Source organism: Zymoseptoria tritici, chromosome 14 (assembly GCF_000219625.1).
Source record: "Zymoseptoria tritici IPO323 chromosome 14, whole genome shotgun sequence".
NCBI lineage: Eukaryota > Fungi > Ascomycota > Dothideomycetes > Mycosphaerellales > Mycosphaerellaceae > Zymoseptoria > Zymoseptoria tritici.
Window position 1 is genome coordinate 442,431 of NC_018205.1, and position 20,480 is coordinate 462,910.

At 50.5% G+C, this 20,480-nt stretch overlaps 2 protein-coding genes across 2 annotated transcripts; both read right to left on the bottom strand.

Moving 5' to 3' along the window:
- Positions 1-4,455: 4,455 nt before the first annotated feature.
- On the bottom strand, positions 4,456-7,464 carry MYCGRDRAFT_97588 (uncharacterized protein; the record flags this gene model as incomplete). The annotated part of the gene is made up of 9 exons (XM_003847418.1): positions 4,456-4,463; positions 4,551-4,578; positions 4,663-4,704; positions 4,792-5,586; positions 5,867-5,931; positions 6,340-6,355; positions 6,726-7,014; positions 7,066-7,177; positions 7,458-7,464. The coding sequence occupies 9 exons, from the start codon at positions 7,462-7,464 to the stop codon at positions 4,456-4,458; spliced, it is 1,362 nt and encodes a 453-aa protein (XP_003847466.1).
- Positions 7,465-9,083: 1,619 nt separating this feature from the next.
- On the bottom strand, positions 9,084-9,935 carry MYCGRDRAFT_27363 (uncharacterized protein; the record flags this gene model as incomplete). The annotated part of the gene is made up of 2 exons (XM_003847417.1): positions 9,084-9,664; positions 9,836-9,935. Coding segments are annotated over 2 exons (681 nt in total), but the record flags the coding sequence as incomplete, so codon positions are not given.
- Between the last annotated feature and the right edge of the window lie 10,545 nt (positions 9,936-20,480).

Here is a 20,480-nt window from a genome sequence, read left to right on the forward strand (position 1 = left end):
CGTCCGAAGTAGAGTCAAATCTCTTCCCCCCGGATCTACGCCTAGAGAGACAGTCAATTTTATACTCTCTACGCGTAGCAAAGCTACCCGAAAACTACCCCGTAAGACTCGCTATCCAAAGCGCGCCTTCGGATACGCGAGAAGTCTAATACGAGGACTCGAGAGAGATACTTCCGCAAAAACGACAGAGAACACAGATACAACTACTCTGTTATCGACTCCGACAATACAAGCATTTCGTAGAACACGAGAGGGCTAACTACGCAAAAGACGATCTCTTTAGCGTCTGGAAAACCCGATACGAAATAGCAAGACAACGGGAGATTAATAAGGTACCTAGGAATACAAATAGCTACCTTAGTCGATTTCTATAGAGCTCGCCAGGAAAACATAGAATAGGAGGAAGACGCGCTTTAACTAGTGCCTTCTATACTATCCTATTAGGACACGGATACCTAAAGTCCTATCTCTGTCGCTTTGGACACGCAACGACGCCAGACTGCCCTTGCGGACGACGAGAAACAGCAGAACACCTCGTATGTAGCTGCCCTATCTACGATGTATTTAGGCTACTACCGCTACGATAAGCACAATCTCTGCTAGAAATAGTAGAAGACAAGGAACTCCGGAAACACCTTACTACCTTTCTCTCGGATACAAAGATTGCTTCTAGGTCCTGGCACCTAGCAAGAGGCGAAGACGAGACCGTCTAGCCTACACTCCTTTTACTTTTCCTTATTTGTCTTTCTTTAAAGTCCTTCGATACTAGCTAGCTACTATCCTAGGCACGGGTCTTTCCCTAAGGTTAAGAGATACGAGAGAACAACGATTGTACATAGATAGACTGCTGTCGCGAGACAGCCGTCCTACATAGTTATAGACTCCTACAGGACGTAAATGGAACAAACAAACAACAAACAAACAAACAAACGCCTCTTAGCCCTCGCCCTACCGACTCCGACGCTGCGCAGCTCCTCTGCTGCTATCGAATGTTCTCGACACTTCTATAGAATGTCCGTACCTTCTCGTATGTTCCTACCTACCGGGTCGACGAGCTCGGCTAGGGAGCGACCTAGCGCAATATTGCCTTCCACGTCTTCGCATTAGTGGAGCTCGGCTGGGGAAACGACCTATACTACGATACGGTTCAGCTCTTCGCTGCGCTTGCCTTCTCCCGATTTCCCGCAGGACCGCTCGCTATCCGGTCACTAACGCTTATAACATAGGGAGGCGCGTTTTGGACGCTCCCGTACCTAATTCGACTTCTCTATTGGATGTATGGGTCTCTAGAGAATCGGGCCGTCTCGGTGCCCTCTAATTATCTATATCTCCAAGGCGCTGTTATAGCGGGTAGCCGGGAGTTTATAGTTGAACAGGTCGAACACCTAACGCGGGCTCTCTTCGCCACTGAAAACCATTTCGTGTCGCTAGTCTGCCTCGAGTGCCGGATTGACACCCTATAGGATGTTGGAGGGTACCAAGGGGAACAGGCCCTCGCGCTCAAAGTAGCGCGGTGCATCCGAAAGGCAAGACGACTCGAGTAGCTAAGCCTCGCCTTCGGCGAAGATGTACATGTTAAGGGTGACCCCGCACACTATTTCAGCGAGTATCGTCGTCCAGACGTGGCGTACACGGCGCCGATCTCGCGACATTTGCTCAGTGCGATAGCCAGTCTCCGGCACGTACGACATCTCCACCTCTCCTTACTTACTATTACTCCTTATCTTCTCGGGGTCTTCCGTATTATTTCCCAACTTACCTTACTCCGACTCTCCTATATGGCACTCCTCTTAGGCTCCTCTAACGACATCCTCGTATAGATTACGAACCACTTAACGTTGGATTTGGTAGAGCTAATCGTTCTTGAAGACATCGTGTAAGGCCAACTACGGATTCTCCTCGATCCTCGCGGACCGGCGTGGTTATCTTCGACAGTCCCGGAGGTCTGGTATAATAATTATAAGGAGGACATTCGGCGGTTTGTTCTCCGGACGTCGTCTATACCGCTCGTGCTTTCTCCTAACGAATATATCGCGAACCGACTTCGTTTAACATAATCCCTGCTTTCACGTTCCTCTAAGAACTCGAAGATGCAATAAATCCTGCAAACTATAAATCAATATCAATGTGCATTAGACCGTTGTCGTCGTCTACAATTGGCTTGCCATCTGCTGCTGCGAACGCGTCCTTTGTCTGTCGCCGTCGATCCAACCGTGCGGTGCCAGTGGCTTACTAGACTTAGATGGGATTGGGTATCGCTTACATTCCATATGCTTAGAAACCAGCTGGCGTTACGCGAGGCCCTGAACGCGCTCGCCGTTCACTTCATCATAGGCATTACTATTTGTAGGCACCACAAGTCAATACGGCCCGAGGGCTTGCAGACACCATTCTAGGGTGTCTTCGGGCAAGTATGCCTCGATGTCCACCGCTGTTAGCGAAAGTACTATAGTAAGCAGATCGACGAGCGAAACAGTACGCACCTATAGACACTAATTGCAATCTTCTCCGTCATCGCGACTCAGGCTACGAGGCCGGACTTGACATCGTTTGCACGAGGCTGGGACCTCATCGGCGCATTCAGTAGAGAGCTCGAAGAAGGCCTTGCATAGGACTTCACTTTCCATGGTCTCGTTAGGTCGGCGACGAGGTCGACCTGTACGTGGTGCCAGCTAAGAACCTGCCACTGCTCAGCAGTTGGCAGAGCCAAGAGGCCTTAAACATACGGCCCCGATAGTCTGTTAGCCTATCTACACATCTGCCAACATCTGCGACGTTCCACGTCTCTAAATCTCTGGGCAGAACGGGATCATCTCTCACGCGAATCGAACACCGGGCACTCGACACGCTACCGAATGGTGTCACACGATACGCAGATACACAAACAGCCTCGCCCACTGTCGCCCCCCAGCCCTTAGCGAAGGCCTGGTCACCTTTAACCACCCGACAAAGCCCGAGGAGGTCGCGTGAGAGCTCTCATGCCTAGTAATTCGAAAACTAGTCGAAGTGGAGCATCGTGTCCGTATACCAGATGCTAGCAGAGATACCACAGCAGTTATCGATGACGGATAACGCACAATTTACAGCAACATCGCATCGCGTTGCGACGGCACTATTAGATTCTAGCAAAGCGATACGAACAAACAGAGCAAGTAGGCCGGAAAGAGCAAGGGCACAGATCTGCATGTACAGAAACAACACCAATTGAACCCAAGGAAGTGGAAAGGAGGTCTACAGGCGCCTTTCGACACGCGACGATGTGATGCCGGCACGGGCACCACTGCCGAACATCGCAATATCGCGATTCTTGCGAATACCTCCACCTCTACGACGAAGCGATCCCTACGCTTTGTTAGGCATGGCAGGGACGAAGACAAGGAGCAAAGCGATCTTGCATAGATGGCCGCGCGGGAGTCGTACTGCCGCGCTCGTACAAAAGCACCGTATCACTTTACGCAGACCGCCTGTCGAGCCTGAGGATCTGGTAGCCTAGGCCTACGTGCCCATTCCAAAGAGTAGTGATACGTGGATGTTTCAGACGGGTACATAGACCATAGACAGAGGAGCCATAGCAGATGGACACAATAGTAGAGTTATACATGTCAACATATACACACACACACATTTACGCACAGGCACACAGAGAGGACAACGAATTAGGCATAGGAAATAGCAGGCAGGGGCGAAGGAACAGCTGGCTATACTTTTGGTATTGCGAAGTGGGGCGCGTTAACTCTGTCAGCGCTGCGTCGACTGTTTGCCAACCCTCGGCATCCGAGTATAGCTGCGTATACAAGGCGGCTGTAACCGTGTAGGAATCAATCAATCAAGCGGCCGCAGTAGCACCCCTGCGGAGTGGCGGAAGTAATTCACATGGGCTGCATATCCATTGCAATCAAGTTGTAGTGTGTGATCTACAAGCGACTTCTCCTCTTGCGGTGTAAGCAGCTGCTATTTGACAGCTCGCTAACGGCGAGACTGCCGGCCGTGTTCGCGATGCCATCGAGTGGATGCAGGGATGTCATCAGTCTCATTAACGACAGATATTCCAGGGACAAGGTGCACATCAGAACATACGTTCACGCAGAGACAGCCAAATAGCGAGAAGGAGGGGAAAAGGTGGGAGGCAGGCGGGGTCCTCTCCTTCATGACCTCTAACCCCGTTAGAACTGATACACTTGTTCTATTCATGGAAGCAGGAGCTAGTATCTTGAATACGGCAAGGGGCGCGCTGTCGACTCCCGTAGCACTAGTCAACGCTAAGTTATAGTGCGCCGTACTCGTGGCCGGGACTCTCTTGCACTGCGATTCACAACTACTATTCTCTTACTTTGCACCCCTACAACTTGGTTATACCTGGGCCCAACACAGATGCACTGCATATATTTCTGGAGCAAGACCTGTAAGGAACATACGCGACAGATTATAAGCATAATTGAAGCGACAAAGGAATCTTCAGATCGCTGCAATCGCCGTAGGTTGAAATTAGCTAGTTAAGTGCGACACAAGTCTTATAGCGATCCTATCCGCCCTCTTTCTCTAAGACATACAAAATAACCCAGAATGGAACGAGTAACCCTAGGACATATTAATAACGAAGACTCAAGGTAATTCGATGGAGTATAGCAGAGCAGATATTGATTTCTGTAAGGAGGGACTTACTAGTTTCCCCACACCGGGCGTTTCGTTGCGGGGTGAAGCACTCTAGAGGTGGATATCCATTACCTCAGGCACTATCTGCATTGGCGCCATCATGAGGATAGATCGCAATTGCAACAATGCCATGCACACCGAATGACAGATCTCCTCGGCTTGAGTATTCTGGAGTGTTTGAAGGTCGAGCACCTGGCGCAGACGAACGACTTCGTCTTCTTTCTCTTGATACTTCATCTGCAATACCTCAAGTCTGGACTGTACGGCATCGACTTCTCGCATCTTGTCTTCCTGTACAGACCAGATTTTCCTTTGAGCATTAGCCAGTTCGGTCTGCAGAAATAATGTGCTCCGCTCAAGATTGATCGCGTTCTTGGGAAGAAGTGCTGAATATGCAGGACTGCCATCTATTTCATGAAAGCTCTGCTTTAGTGTTGATGTCGATGGCTCGAATTGATCCTGGTTCGCAAAGTATACAGTTTGCATTTCGGCGATAGAGCTGCGTTGAGTGCGGGCCCCTGCGGGATATGAAGCCGTGCCGAATGTGCTCCTTGCGAACCCAGTGCGGCAGGGTGGTATGTCCGTGTAGGTGAGATGTCCGTGTGGGTGAGATGTCCGTGTAGGTGAGATGTCCGTGTAGGTGAGATGTCCTTGCGGAACACGCTCGGGAGTGAGATATGTATGTGCCGATTGTGGCTTGCTGCGGAAACAGCGCAGCGGGGAAACGGATCTGTACTGAACCTCGCTGCCTGGGGAGGCGATGCGATAGGGAGATAAGTCTGTGTCGACTGTAGCTTCCTGTGGAAACACTGCAGAGTGGAACTGGAGCAGACAGTGAGATAGGTCTGTGCTGGCTGTAGGCTCCTGCAGAAACAGTGCTGTGCTGGGTAGGGCCTGCTGCGGACTCAATAGAGGTGTGGAAAGCAGTCGGTGCTGCAGTGTGGTCCGCACTGGCTCAGATTCGGTGCGGACTTCACTGCTTGTCAAGTCCCGTTTCAGCCGCGCGAGAGCCCGAATTGGACTTCCCATCAAGTGAACAGTAGGCAGCGCGAGTCGTGTTAAGAACAGCGACCGCAAAAGCCGGATACGATCAGATCATCGACCGACGTTAACATTATGCCTTACCAGTGGGACAACGCCTCCGATACCTCTACAACTCGCCCAATGTATCGTGCCTTTCCAGGCCCTGCTACCGGCGCATATGGCAGCGAACCTCTCGGCGCTCCGAGAAGAGGAACCGACTCGGCTCGCCCTTCTCCGCCGCCTCAATGCCACGGTCTGAACACGACAAATCATACAAGCGTCAACGAGTTTGGACCATCTCTGCCTACTGTTGCGCATCAATCAGCAGCGACTCCGTGTTCACGGCCCGTGTTCCACTTCACAATCATCTGCAACAGAAGTCGACCTTGTGGCTCTGAGCCTGACTCATGTGCCTCAATGAGCAATGATGGCCTTGCTCTAGTAAGTACGAAAACATGCTATAGCATAGTCGTAATCTCTTCTCACAGCACTAGGAGAAGTCGGACAAGCTTCGAATGGGGAAAAGGTATCTCACACTTGCACTCGAACATCTTCGCTGTGCAGAGGGCTCGGATGATCTGAACAACGAAGTGGAGCATCGGGATGAGGCTCTCGATGTATGCGAGGCATTGGAAAGATCGGCAAAAGCAGCACGGAACTCACGTTCTAATCGGAGGTCCTGTCCTACACTAGTTAGCACTACGGACCTCTGCTGAGGCGAATGGCACTTGCAATTCTTACTGTGGGTGTTAATTGTTCATCGTTGTCTGATGTTAGGTAACCTTGCCAAAGCGACAGACTCCTGTTGAAGATCACGTGCAGCGGAGTCTGTCAGAGTAGCAATGTATTTCAGAGTAGCAGTCTATTGCAAGACATAGAAGATGCACACTGGATTTTCAGTCAACTATCATGGCGTACGTATCATTTGGGGCATTGATGCGAAACCGCCCGCCCAAGAAGCCGTAATAACTTGCTATAGAGGGGCAGACACTTCCACAATTCTTGTCAACAACCCAGAATACCCTGGGCTCTGCAAGATTAGCACGAACTTGCACCGAGGCGTATTCTTTCCCGGACCACGTGAACTCTTGAAGTTCGCTAGGGTCTGTCCTAGTAGAGTCCACGAACAATGACAGGTCTGTACGTGGCAGTCTAAACTCAAGAGTCGCATCTCTGCTGATGCTCAGTGCTTCGGGATGGAAAGTGAGTCGTCCCGGGTGTATGTCCACTACTATCAGCGGGACCATTTGAGCTACACCACTCGGCGTATGCACATCGAGATCCTGTACGAGTAGCTTGACTTCTCTGCTCGTTGATGGAATGGCAATCGCACTTCTGCTATATGATGAGTTGTGCACCAGCTTTGGAAGGTCATATTCGAGCACCTACGTAAATCCAGAGAGACCGAGAAGGAAGATTGCCAACATGATTTCGAGCTGTGCAATAGCAGGACCGCCACGTTCGCAGTCTGACGAAGTACGAAGAGCACTATTTGGAGAATCTGGGTCGCATCCTCAGTAGGCTGGAAATGGCCTGTCCGGCCGGTTTGAGCCGGATGGTGTCCAGAATCGTCTGAACAGCAACATCACCAGCTACCAGCCTCACTCAATATTCTATACTACACTACCCTCTTCCACAAGACCGAGTTCAAACTGCACCTAGCGATGCGAGTCCAGCCTGTAGCGATCTGCGCTGCTGCGAAGCCATCTCCAAGCACCCATAGCATTGATGTGAAGATCAAATGTCGCGAGGGGGAAGTAATTCACGTTGGTAGAACTTACTTACCATTCTGGCCTTTTCATGACACGGAAAGCTGACAAGTGTCAGGCGAGGCATTTATGCGTTCTTCTGACTTGCTGATGCATTGTGCTCTCAAGTCGACAGTCGGCGCCGAACCCGCAAGTATCGCGCCGCAAAGCATAGTTGCACAGGTCAAGGTCAGTCTATACATTACTTGCGAGGACTACGCTCATAGTAAATGACTAGTACGGGATCAGCACGATAAGACTCGTCCAAGTATGGAGCGAGAATACTCTGAATTCTGGAGACTGGCGAACATGGCCTGCACTAATCGAAGGTTGGGATGACCCACGCTTTCGACAACATTATCTTCACGGTGCTCCCTTCGAAGAGCTCGAGGACGTTTATCGATTCGCCCGCGATTTTGGGATAAAGTCCTTACAGGAGGTCGTCGCGGAGCAGTTGTGGCATGTCGCATCCGATTTCATGGTATTGTGTCATCTGAATTGCATGTTTCTCCAGGGTCAATTGCACTTCACGCCCTATCACTCTGGACCACCGCTCGCTGAAACATGGCCTCTGGTGCCCGACCTTCTGCGTTTGAACAGACTTGGCGTTTTCACCTATAACAGCAGTCCATATGAGCTGGAAGTCGTCGCAGAGGACGTAAGTGTTGAGTGCGAACAGCGTCCGTACCTGGAATGCATCCTGTCCGCAAGGACGACCCCGAAGTGGCGGGCATTTTTCGACGATCTCAAAGCGCTTGAAGGACTTGCGGTAGAAGGACACGCCATTACTGCTGAAGCATCAAGTCTACTTGCTGGCTCAGAGAACGTCGACGGCATCCCCCACTTCCGATTCCGCTCCATCGGCGGAGACTGGACTCCTTATCAGCCCTATCATAATGCCTGTGAGGAATGGCATTGGGACCCTCGCGAAGACCCGGTGCTCACTTGGCAGAATATACTGGACAACGACCCCATCGTGATGCGAATCATTGCGGAGCGATGGGGCCCTGTAGACCTGCACGCAGCTGTGGTCCAAGTTGCACAGGCATGTCTTACTCATACCACAAGCTAGTTGATTGTATGTAGCATGCATTTCTCTAGCGCACTCTACGCGAGCAGAGCATGAATGCGCCTTTGAATGGCTCGCGGGCGCAGACATCAATGTCCTGGGTGGCGAGTTCGGCTGCGCCAAAAAGCTGCTATCGCAGGTGAACGCTGGGCTGGAATTGACCGGCTCTTGAAACTGGGAGCGGACGAATCAGCGTTGAGTTTGGGAGCCACGCAAGACTTGAGGAATACGAGAGCCGAAGGGAAAGTCAGTGGTCGGCATAAGTTAATCAATCAAATTCGAATAGACCTTTCCAATCAAGGCTCTGTTATTCTAAACTACGGACTGGGGCATCATAGGTCCTTTCGATCTGAAGATACATACAAGTTAGCAAGTGAACGTCGTAGCCAATGGTTCCACTTGAGGATCTCTGCCAGATCTGGGCTGATTTCCACGTACTGCTCGGCGAACTGCAGCAGTCGACCAGTAGCCTGAGCTTCTTGTAGGGCTACAGCGTCTGCAAGCGCAAGTATGGAAGCATAGAGCTGCTTTAATCGGCTTCTCACTCGTAGGTCAGCACATCGAACGAAGCCGAAAGAAACGAAGATCTCTGTTGGCGGACACTCTGCATCCCCGCTCTTGAGGAAAGTCAACAGCTTCCAGACAGGAGAGTGTCGTGTCTCTTTCGGAGCATTCAGGTATGTTTCGAGATGCCGTATTGATGACCTCTGCTGCTTCATCCCATTGTTGTCCATGAACTGGATCAGGTCCTGGTTTTCAAAAGCCTGACAGAAGTCTGAGAAGCGGGCAGCGTAAGCATCGGAAGTGGGCATGTCTCCCCAGTACCATCGTTGTGGCTGGTGGATGTCGCCAACGATCAATTGCTGATACAAGACTCCAAGAGTCGATTCCTCCGCCTCGTTCCTACATGCACAGAAGCCAAAGTCGTAGTACGGACCATGGAGTTCAGGAGACGGATGTTGCGACTGAATGATAAGGGCAGCAAATATGAAGCAGTCGCGCTTGGTACTCGGCTCTAGAGACTTCACAGGCTTGAGGCGATCTCTGGGCTCCAGCAAGAATTTTGCTGGTTTGTAATAATGTTCTGAGATGTCATTGTCCGTTACTGCGTGGATTTGTGGGACAGGCGGGAAGATGAGAGGTCTGTTCTCGACGAACCATGGAAAATATCCTCCACGAGAACGAGGTGGTAAGCGTTCGAAGGTCTCAATAATGCGATCGGCCAATCTTCCAGAGATTCGCCACTTATGCAACTCTTCTGCTTGAACATCGAGGTACATCAGACCTTTGTACAACCCAAGCAGCTTGGACTGATCTGGAAATGTCAAAAGTCGTTGGAAACCGAAATCTGCTAGAACATCTGGGTCTTTCGGGATCTTGTCACCAATGCAGTCCGACATGAGGTAGTCGGCAGTTGTCAAAGCGCCATTCGAGCATGTGAACTTGTGAATTGGACTCATCCGCTCCTCACAGGCATGAGAGCAAAATCGATCGAGCCCGCAACGGCTACACTGTCGATAAGTGAGCCGTGAACACCCGCCACATTCGTCCTGATAATGCGCTGTTTCGGACTGAGCTTGCTGCAACACTGTTGAATCCAAGCTGTCGTTGATTTGATCCGGCTCGGTAGTGTACTCGGGCGTCTCAGGCTTCTGTAGATCGAAATAGCGGGACAACATGCCTTGCTCTTCCGCTTGCTGTTGCTGCTTCCTAGCCAATCGATATTCAAGACTCATCGTTTCCGACGTCACAGTCGTAATACCGGATGCGAGGGTCATGTCGACAGTCGACTCAGGACGGAAGTCTCTCCCTTTGCCTGGTACAAAGAGCAGGGTCGCTCTCAGAGTCTCTCTCAACTTTGCGATGACTGTCCAAAATCGACTCCGGACGTCTCGAGGCAGGGTTTTTATGTCGGGAACCATCCATCGCGGGTATAAATGGTCATGAGACATGCGACAAGTCAGCATTCCTTCGATTTTCAGCATTGTAGCGCAGAGGACGCATGGAAGCCTGCTAGCTCCAACGTAAGTGAATGCGCCCATGATCTTGTTTGTAGCAAGATGAAAAAGCACCTGGATCTCTGCATGGACGTGCGGGTATTGTGTTTGGGCCTTTGCGAACTTTGCCTCACTTCCTGGTCTGTTCTTGATGTCTTGAATGACGAGATGGCCATCTGGTACACCAGCTCTTTCCAAAGCAGACAGGACAGTAAGTCTTTCTTCTGGGACATGAGCTGGCGAGGGCACTCGCAAACTATTGATCTTGAAAGTATAGCCTCGCCACAATTTGGCGGTAACTTTGGCGAAAGTGTGACACGCAGAGCTGACCTTCCCGGCCAAGCATAGTAGAGTGATAGCTTTGCGTGCCCAAGCGGGTCCGTCTACAGCATTTGATCGATCACTGTCAGCATGGACAGCTCTTCTTGCATCGGCTCCCAAGCTGACAAGGTGGCCGAGGCGCTGTATATCAGTTTTCAGCGGAGTCTTTGGGCTGAAGAAGTGGCTGTAAACTCTTTTCCTGAACTCTAAGCTCCCGCTCATGGAGGACGAAAGGGAGAGTAGCTCCGCTTTGTGAGGATCCAAGATTATCTCAAGCTCACCATCGTAGCTGCTCAGCCGTTGTTCCGAATATCGTATCATGTGACTCAGGAGGTTTGCCGTGCCTTGATCTGTGTCCCTGGACAGCTGGTTCAACTCGTCTTCTATTGCCTTGATCATCTCCTTGTCTCTGGACGTGGAAAGGCCATTGTTTCGTGCAAGCCAAATGTCGACACGATCTTCACATTCAGCTTCCCTAAGGACCGCTGCAGCCACAAAATGTCCATTTCTCTCCGCGGCAAATAGCTCCGCAAATCGGTCAAGAAACCGCTCTCGTAATTTGTCACGTGCTTGTGGTTGGCGTAGCTGGTCTTGATCAGTGGTGTGTGCGAAGTCTTCGTCATCAATGAGACCAAGTTCGTCTCCAGATCCAGATTCAGCACTAAGTCCCTGCTCAAGAGTGTCAGGGACAGCAGGTCGAATGGGGCTACCAGCGCGTAAAGCAAGCAAATTGATCAAGTTTGTTAGATCTGCGAGCGCTGGCATACCGCGATCGCCGGAGCTCTGGGCCATGATAGTTCGCTTGGAGGTGGAAAGAGTTTCACAGATGAGAGCAAATATAAGCAGCGTCGGCACGTACCAAGATCGAGAACGAGATCTTCATCAGCTGGATTTTGGAGAGGGAAACAGCTTGAGCGATAAGCAGATGATGCTAAAGAGCTGACGCCAAGCTTGTAGCCGCTTGTATCAGAACATGCAGTACACGTGTATGTCGCTGAGTGGCTACAAGATGCATATGTGTAAGTGCAGCATAAGATCAGTTTCGCATACGAGTCCTGCAGTGTATCGCGAAACAACCGAGAAGGACGTTCAGCAACTCAAAGCGTCGTGCTCTATCAGCACCAGCGACACTTCGGTAGCTTCGCCGTCGCCGTCTTTGTCACACCGTACGCCTGGCGCAAAGTGGCCAGCAAACAAAACGGGTTGCCAAGGATTGAACCGTTTGTTTACCAAAACCTAAACAAACATAGCCGTCCGATCCATTCAAACAAACAATTAGGGTAGGAAGACTTGCAAATCACATGGCAAAGAGCCTTCGCTGTGCATTTTCGCCATTGTTATATCGTGATGCGTTCCATGTACACGACCGCATGCAGGCAGCCTCGGACATGAACCGTGACGCAATGCCCTGCAGGGTAGAAGGTGACATTGTGGCCCGCGAGCATCTGATGTCTAACATCCCCATTACTCGATATAAGCGTTTGAGCGTGAACGTAATGTGTATTCCAGGAATTGTCTTAAGCTGCATTGACGATCCAGCAACAACAGCGAGGCTAAGTGGGCCCAAGCGACTCTTCTGCAAAAGTGCAAAACCCGTAAGTTGGGATAATAAAGGAGAATATGATACTCCTAAGACTGAATCGACTCTTAATCATGGATCATACGTCTTGGAAGAGCCTGTTCACAAGTTGTCAGGTATGCGCTGCAATAATGGCATCAGCAGCAGGAGGCGAGTTGGAGTCGAACGAGCCGAAGCCGAAGCAGCAGGAATAAGCTGATCGCAGGAATTATCGCAGTCAACCTTGCGAGTACATGAGAGCGCGGCGCGTGTATGGGAGAGCTCGTAGCTCTAATGCTTGCGATTGGGCAACATCTGTCTTGTGAGGCAAGCTTGTGAAGCTGGCACTCCCATGCCCCAGCTCCACCTGATACAAAGCTAGTAGTTTGAGCTGCTTTAATGTACGGCGGCTCAAATGGCCCACCCCGCCAAATTCGGGATTCTGAATTTTCCGAATTTCTCTGAAATCCGAGAAGTCGAGCGTTTTGGTGAGCGACCATACTACGAACGTGGTAAACATGGACTAGAAAGAAATTATATAAGTAGATACATCCTAAGTTGATATTCTTCGATTAAATCGTTCAAAACTACCTTAATTGCTCCGAACACTGCGCGAATAGAGTACGAACGGTGCAATTATGTATGTTTATATATAATTTTAACGGTTAAACAAACATAAGAAGCAGATATACACAGAACTCGCCGAATATACACTTATACGTCCTACAAAGTCTACAATAATTAACAACTAACACTACGAGCCCTCTGCGAGTACTACATAGCACCGGCATTACTAGGTTGTCGCCGTCGCCGTCGTTGTATAGTAGAAGGAACAACCTAAACCCTAACCCTATAATAGCGCCGAGCAACAACAACAACAATAACACGACCTTACGACTTCAGACAACTTAGAGGCATCAAGGGAGACAACGAGCGCGTTTGTATACTATTCGCTATATATTCGCACTCGCTAGGGCCTCTACTATCCTCGATTCGAACCCTTAGCGGTGTAGATTGCGGCGTAGAATGCTAGCGCGTCCTGCCTCTAAGTCCGACATATTAACAGTCTGTCTCTCGCGACCGGTAATACGCCTACCGAACTACTGTAGCTACGTCTTATAGAGTGCTAACTATAGACGCACCTCGCAGTCCTTAAACTGCTCGAACTTGCTAATTAATATGCCTAGCTGCCTCTGCAGCATAGCGACCTACTAGGCTAAAGTAGAGACGTCGACATTAGCCGGAGGTATTGGCGGAGGGATGTTAACATTAGCCGGAGGCTCGAAGGCGCGACAGCCCTTTAAGGAGTTAGCAAGAGCACGAGTGTACATCGAATAGGCGGCGAACGTACTAAGAAGCCCTTTACATAGTAGCGAGCGTACTACGCATCTTCGGTTAAGTAGACAGTGTAGTCGATATTAGCGTTAACACATCTGCGATTAATTAGCATCTAAAGACACAGAAGAGCTTAGATATATATACGGATCGTAGGGAGAGGGAGTAGGACGTCCTTAACCGGCTTCTATTAACAGCCTGCTATAGTTAATGTAGCGGAGGTTGGCACTAAACTGTTAGCTTCACGATTACATAGCGAGTAGCGGCGAACGTACAGCGCATTCTTCGCCTGCGTCTTGTCGCCGTCGACGTTAAGCGCCTTAGTTACCTAGGTCTGCTATTTCTAGAGCGAGTAATCCCACTAAACGCTATTGCCGGACTGTTGTGGACGGTGTAGGCTAAGCACGATTAGCACACGATCGCTGCGCGACTGAGACGAAGCATCGTACGTATTAATCACCTGCTGGACACGCGCAGAGGTCGCTATGCTAGTAGAGGTAGTAGAGGTAGTAATATTGTTTAAGGAAGGATTTTGAAAGCCGAAGACGTAGCTTTTAAAGAGGGCATAGCGATAAAGTAACAATAGTACGGGAATAGCCTTATTAAAGAAGCCGGTGACAATTAAGTAAGAACGACGGACAATACGAAGCGAAAAAAGGGGGCGAAGGTTAGCTAATTGCCTAAATTGAATAGTGATCTGGACGAGCACGTTCGTACTACGTTCGCGGAGTGATCGCACTCGAGCAGGTCGTACGGATATCTCTATCTCGACCAGTCTTCTATTCGACCCTCGAATTCGAACCCTCTAGGAGTCCTTACGGAGCAACCTAGCGTACGAACGCACCGCGAACGAACAGCGAACGCCCCTAACGCCTCTCCTATTTCCCTACTATATATGCGACTCCTGTTCTATTGCTGTTAGATAACATAGACCGCGAGACAGAGACTGTAGGCAACGAACGTCGATTAGATTCGCTATATTAAGCATTGCTCCGCTCCCTTCGCACTCGCAGACGACAGAAGACTCGTAGACTACTTGCAGACGATAGAAGACTCGTAGACTACTCGTAGACGACAGAAGACTTGTAGACCACTCGCAGACGACAGCCGATCCCCTAAGCAAAGCTTATTGCGACTATTGCCTCCGCACTCGCAGACGACATGCAATCCCTTAACTAAAGCTTATTGCTACTACTCCCTTCGAACGCCCCTCCGAACCTCCCTCCGAACCGCCCCTTCGATTAACCGTCTCTCTTCGACGCAATCTAGTTTGCCTACGTCGATATGCTATCATCTAGCGGCAGGCTAATAGCTAGTGCTAACGCTACGTTAGCTAGCTGTAGCTGAAGTCCGAGCCGCGTGTAGTAACGCTCCAGCCTATTAATATCCTTCGTAATAGTGTAGTCGCGGTTCTCGCAGTATTAGTATTTAAGCTCTAGCTTAACCTCGTTTAGCGGATAATACTTGTCTCCGACGTTTAGTCGCTAGAACCAGGCTACCCCGACCCTGAAGTTAGTGCCTGGATTCTGAAGGTCGAAGAGGATGTATCCCTTAGTGCTGCCTTCGGCATTAAGGCGTTAGGTATAATAGAAGTCGGTGTAGCTGTTGCGGCCGAGATATAGCATTTATAAATACTAACCGTTACCGCGACGGACGGAGGTGCTGCGGCGAGGATCGGCCGAGGGGACGAGGTAGGGCTGCGAAGGAGCCTATATGTTGGCGATAGTGTAAAGGGTGTTAATAATTTAGTAAAGGAGCTGTGTAAGGATTGGTTTGTTAGTTAAGATGTAAGAAGATTAGTATGTTAGATGCGGTGTAAGAGAAGAAGGAATAAAGGATAGGGAGGTTGGCCGGTATATATATAAGGGAAGGACAGGAGCACTATAGAATAACCGAGCATAGAATAACCGTAACTAACAAACATCAGCAGGCTATAATTCTACACACGAACGGCGCAGGATAACCTGTTAAATAACTAGAAAGCTGTATATAGTAGTTAGACGAACAGGCAAACATTAGTAGGCAACGGAGTATTGCAGAATAACCGGCGGCATAATTACATAGCCGTGCAGAATGACCTATAGTATAACTAGGTATCTGTGCCGAATAATCGGAGGGATAAGTACGGAGTAAGCCCTGTAATATAGACGAGTACGTTCGTAGAGCATTCGCGAAGTAATCGCACTTAAGCAGTTACTAACTAAGCTCTAGAGTATAAAAGTTGAAAGTTAAAAGTCGATAGTTAGGAGCTAAAAATATTAAGAGCTAACTATCGCAGCATCCCCTCGAGCGCGAATGCACCGCGAACGCACTACGACTAGCCTCGTTAAAATCGCGACACCGTCTCAGCTACCGGAATTCGAGTGCCTACGTCCGACGCCCTCGTTCCGCTATATGTTTACTTATTAGGCCCTACCTCTACCTCTACCTCTACCCCTTCCTTCCCCTACGACACCTTAACCTCGCGCTGTTCCCTCCCCTTACTAGGCTTAGCTAGTCGTTCGCAATAAGAAGGACGGTAGAGGCGATGTTAACCTCGAACGCGCTACGTACGCGCGGTGTGGAATTTTACCGCGGAAAGGCGGAGTCTATTGCTGTTACGGATGCTAAGGCGTCCCCTAAGTAGGCGCACTTCCCTAAGTAGGAGCATTACGGCGGAGTGGCGTAGGCGGTGTATATATACACTACGACGCTGCTGCGACGCTAACGGCGTCGCAGACGGCGGTGCTAGTCGGACGGTGCTAGTCGGCGCGCTAGTCGGCTCCGCTAGTCGGCTCCGCCATCGGCTTCCGCCCTCGGCGACGCCCTTAGCGTCCCCCTTAGCGTCCCCATCTATATATACCCCCCCTCCTAGTCAAATACCCCCCTCCTGGTCCGCTAGTGTGGAAGGGTAGCTATAACGACGAGGACAATAGCTAGGTGGAAGACGGACGTATTGGGCCGCTCCCTCCGCTCCTCCGCTCCTCCTTCCTCTAACGAACGACTAGCCTAGCCTAGCAGCGGGGGGATGCATTGCTAGGTTTAAGGTGTGGCAAAGAAGGAACGTTTGGAGGAGCAGATTAGCGGTAGAGTTCGCTCGCGCCGACGCAGTAGCGCGTTCGCGCCGCGTTCTATATATATACACGGCCGACGCTCGATATATATATACGGCCAACACCTCCGACTTGCTCGCCTAATTCGGTGCTTATTAGTCGCCTACATTAATTCGGAAAATAGATCGTGAGACCGCTAGTTACCGCCTTCGTAGTACCGAGAACTCTCCGTCCAAAGTATCAGACTTTAATAACACTCCTCGGCCATATAACAATAGCTACATCGACTACCGCCGCAGCATCGGACCTCGATGATACTCTATAGCTATACAACAATAGCTATATCGACTACCGCTGCAGTATCGGACCTCGATAACACTCTACAGCTATATAACAATAGCTATATCGACTACCGCCGCAGCATTGGACCTCGATAACACTCCATAGCTATACAACAATAGCTATATCGACTACCGCCGCAGCATCGGACCTCGATGAAACTCTACAGCTATACAATAATAGCTATATCGACGTGCGTAGCGATTCCGACGAGAGCGACGATAAGCTAATCCACTAGCAAGACTCTGTTAACATCCGACACTACACCGACCGGCCAAGCCTAGTAGGAGGGTAACGTGCGGATAAGGCGTTGTAGGGGAAGGAAGGAGTAGAGGTAGAGTTAAGGAGTAGATTAGTGGACTAGTAGAGTTCGCTCGCGTAGACGCAGTAGCGCGTTCGCGCCGCGTTCGATATATATATACAGCCGACGCCTCCCTACTATTCTCTCTCGTCCGTCTAAAGCATCAGACTTCGATAACACCGCTTCCGGCGACGCTAGCGCTTCTGCTAACGGCGACGATGCTGCTCCTACCTCGGCTACCCTTCCTTCTACGGACGACTAGCCCTACCTAGTAGGGGCAGCGGAGCAGCGTAAAAGTAGGGTGTTGCAGAGGAAGGAAGGGGTGGAGATAGAGGAGGAGTAAATCGGTGGAGTTCGCTCGCGCGGACGTAGCGGCGCGTTCGTAGCGCGTTCGATATTTATACTACTAACGCCGCCTTAAGCTCTCTCCCTCTTATAAAGAAGCTACTACCGCAGCAACGCACTAACTAGCTCTAGCTCTAGCTCCGGCTCTAGCCTTAGCTCTCCAGCGGCGGTGGCGGTAGACTAGCTAATGCTATAGCGGTTAACGAGGACGATGATATAGAGGAAGGGCGAGGGGGGTGGTGTGTTAACGGTAAAGCTAGAGAGAGATAGAAGCTAGAATGATTTATATGTTTCTAACTACTATATAGGAGATATCGGCACGAACCTACTACAAACCTACCGCGATCGACCTATAATAACTTATTTCGAAGCTCTATTGTCAACGGATTACTAGGCGGCTTGGTCGGCTTCTTCGCACTAGCGTTCTTTGCACTAGCGTTCTTCGCACTAGTCTTCTTCGCACCAGTCTTCTTAACACGCTGCTTCTTGCGTTGTGGTTGTTGCGGCGACTCTGGCGGTAGTGCAGCGTCCTCGTTATCCCTATTAAGACTACTAACAGTCGGCTCCGTCGGAGTTAGCGTTGGCGTTGGTCTCTGCGTATATTCATTTATCGATAGACCTTTGCCTATAAGACCGCCCTCGCCTATAAGGTTAAAGGCAAAGTCGTAGTTATCGACCGGGCTATTGTTATAGCTAGTCGTAGTGCGCTCGTCGATGCGTTCGTCGGCAGGGCCTGCGCCCTAGTCGACTCTATCGCCTATATTCGAACTCTTTTTAGAGGCGCCGCAGCCGGCCTACCTCTTATCGCTATCGGCTAAATCGGAGTTGTCTAAAAGCTTACTACGTGCAACGCCCTAACTAGCTGGATCTAGCTTATTACGTTTACCCTCTGTCGAGAACACTCGGACTGTGAGGACACCCTCACGATGACGCCCCCTACCTGTCCCAACCTGGACTATCCTGGCACTACAGATTACCGGTGCTATCTTATCTGGCCTAGACTAGGACATCCTGTAGAGGGACGAACCTTACGGGCGCACGATAGCCCCCGAGCGGACGTCGGACTGCGACCGGTGCCGGGTCTGGGCAGAGGGACGCATTTGGCAACACGAAGGGCGGGTACATAGCCTCGGGGGACGCTCTTATCCATTCCCTTCCTTATCGAATCGACTCGTTACATTCTACAACTATTTGTTTTCGGTGCAAGCCTACACTCCCTCTTAAGGTGCTTCTAACATTCGATTCGATTAAAAACAACCGTACAACTATACCGAAAACTACCGACATAGCTCTAAAGGTTACCTGTCGTTAGGACGATTCCCTTCCTAACACCTCCGCCCGACAGTAGGCAAGCGCTTCCTCTACGGAGCTATCGGCTACGCCTGCTAGTTAACTGTAGGACGTTAACCTTCTCAACCAGCCTAGCTCGGGAGAGACCGTAGAAGAAAGGGCCACCCGGGAGCACGACAACGAAGTCGCCCGCGCTACCTTCGAGTTCTTAACCCTTTAGCAGAAGATTAAGGAACTCTGTGCCGAACTAGACCATCCTACGCTAGAAGGGAACCTAAGGACGGCTACCCTCCGCTACCTTTTCTCCGAACCTAACTAGCACACTAAAACGAGGGATAACCTCCCCAAGTTAAAGGAGCTACTAGTCTTCGAGGGCAAGTCGCGTACGAGCTACGACGACTAGGTCCGAGCCCTCGAAAGAGCCTTTAGACGATACGAAGGATTCGCCGAACGCGAAGACCGCAAGGTCGACTTTGCTGCCGACTATATAGGAAAGCTCTAGCAAGACTACTAGGAACGCTACGTCGACAGCCTTAACGACTAGTCTAAGCCAACCTAGTCTATAATAAAGGAGGTTATGCTTAACTCGATAGGCACAGAGACCGAACGGCGCGAGAAGGCCTACGAGAAGCTGAAAAAGGTTACCCTAGGTGACCGCACGCCGGAAGAACTCCTCGAGGAGCTAAAGACACTCTAGAAGGAGCTCGATAAAAGGGACGATAGCAAGAAGATCCTTAGGTTCTACAGCGCCCTTCTATAGACCCTTCGCAACCGCCTCTCGAACTACCCTACCGCCCTACTAAACCTAGTAGACGCCGAGGAGAGGGCCAAAAAGGCCTACCGTGCCAACGAGGGCTCCAAATAGGAGGCTCGTAAGAGGCAGGCTGCTAAAAGGTCCGCTAAGTAGGCGAAGAAGCGCCCTAGCGACGGCTCTGCTGCTCCGGATGGCAAGAAGGCAAGGACTAGCGATAGCGAACAGAACCCGAAGGCCCCCTCTAAGGCTACGTACTACGGATGCTAACAGGTCGGGTATATCCGCCGCGACTGCACTAACTAGCACCTGTAGAAGGATTCGGGGAAAGAGACGCCCCCTAAGTAGATGCTGTTGCTTAGGTGGGCTAAGTCCTCTACAATGAGGATTAGCGGCGCTCGGCTAAGCTAGGAAAGCGCCGCGCCTAGCAAGGGCGCCTAATTAGCGTCGAGTTGACGCTAAACGGCCTAGGGGAGTCCAGAAAGGTCCGGGGCCTAATTGATAGCGGCGCCCAAGACAACTTCTGCGACTCTATGCTAGCAAAGGAAATAGGGTGGACGGTTTCCGAGCTATCTACCTAGACAAAGTACCTAACTCTAAATAGCCAGAGCCTGTAGGTCTTTAGAGAAACGAGAAACTCCTACAAGGCTATAGACACCTCTAGCAAGGCGCAGGGGTGCGTGGACACGTTTAAGGTGGGACGTATCCACAGTTTCGA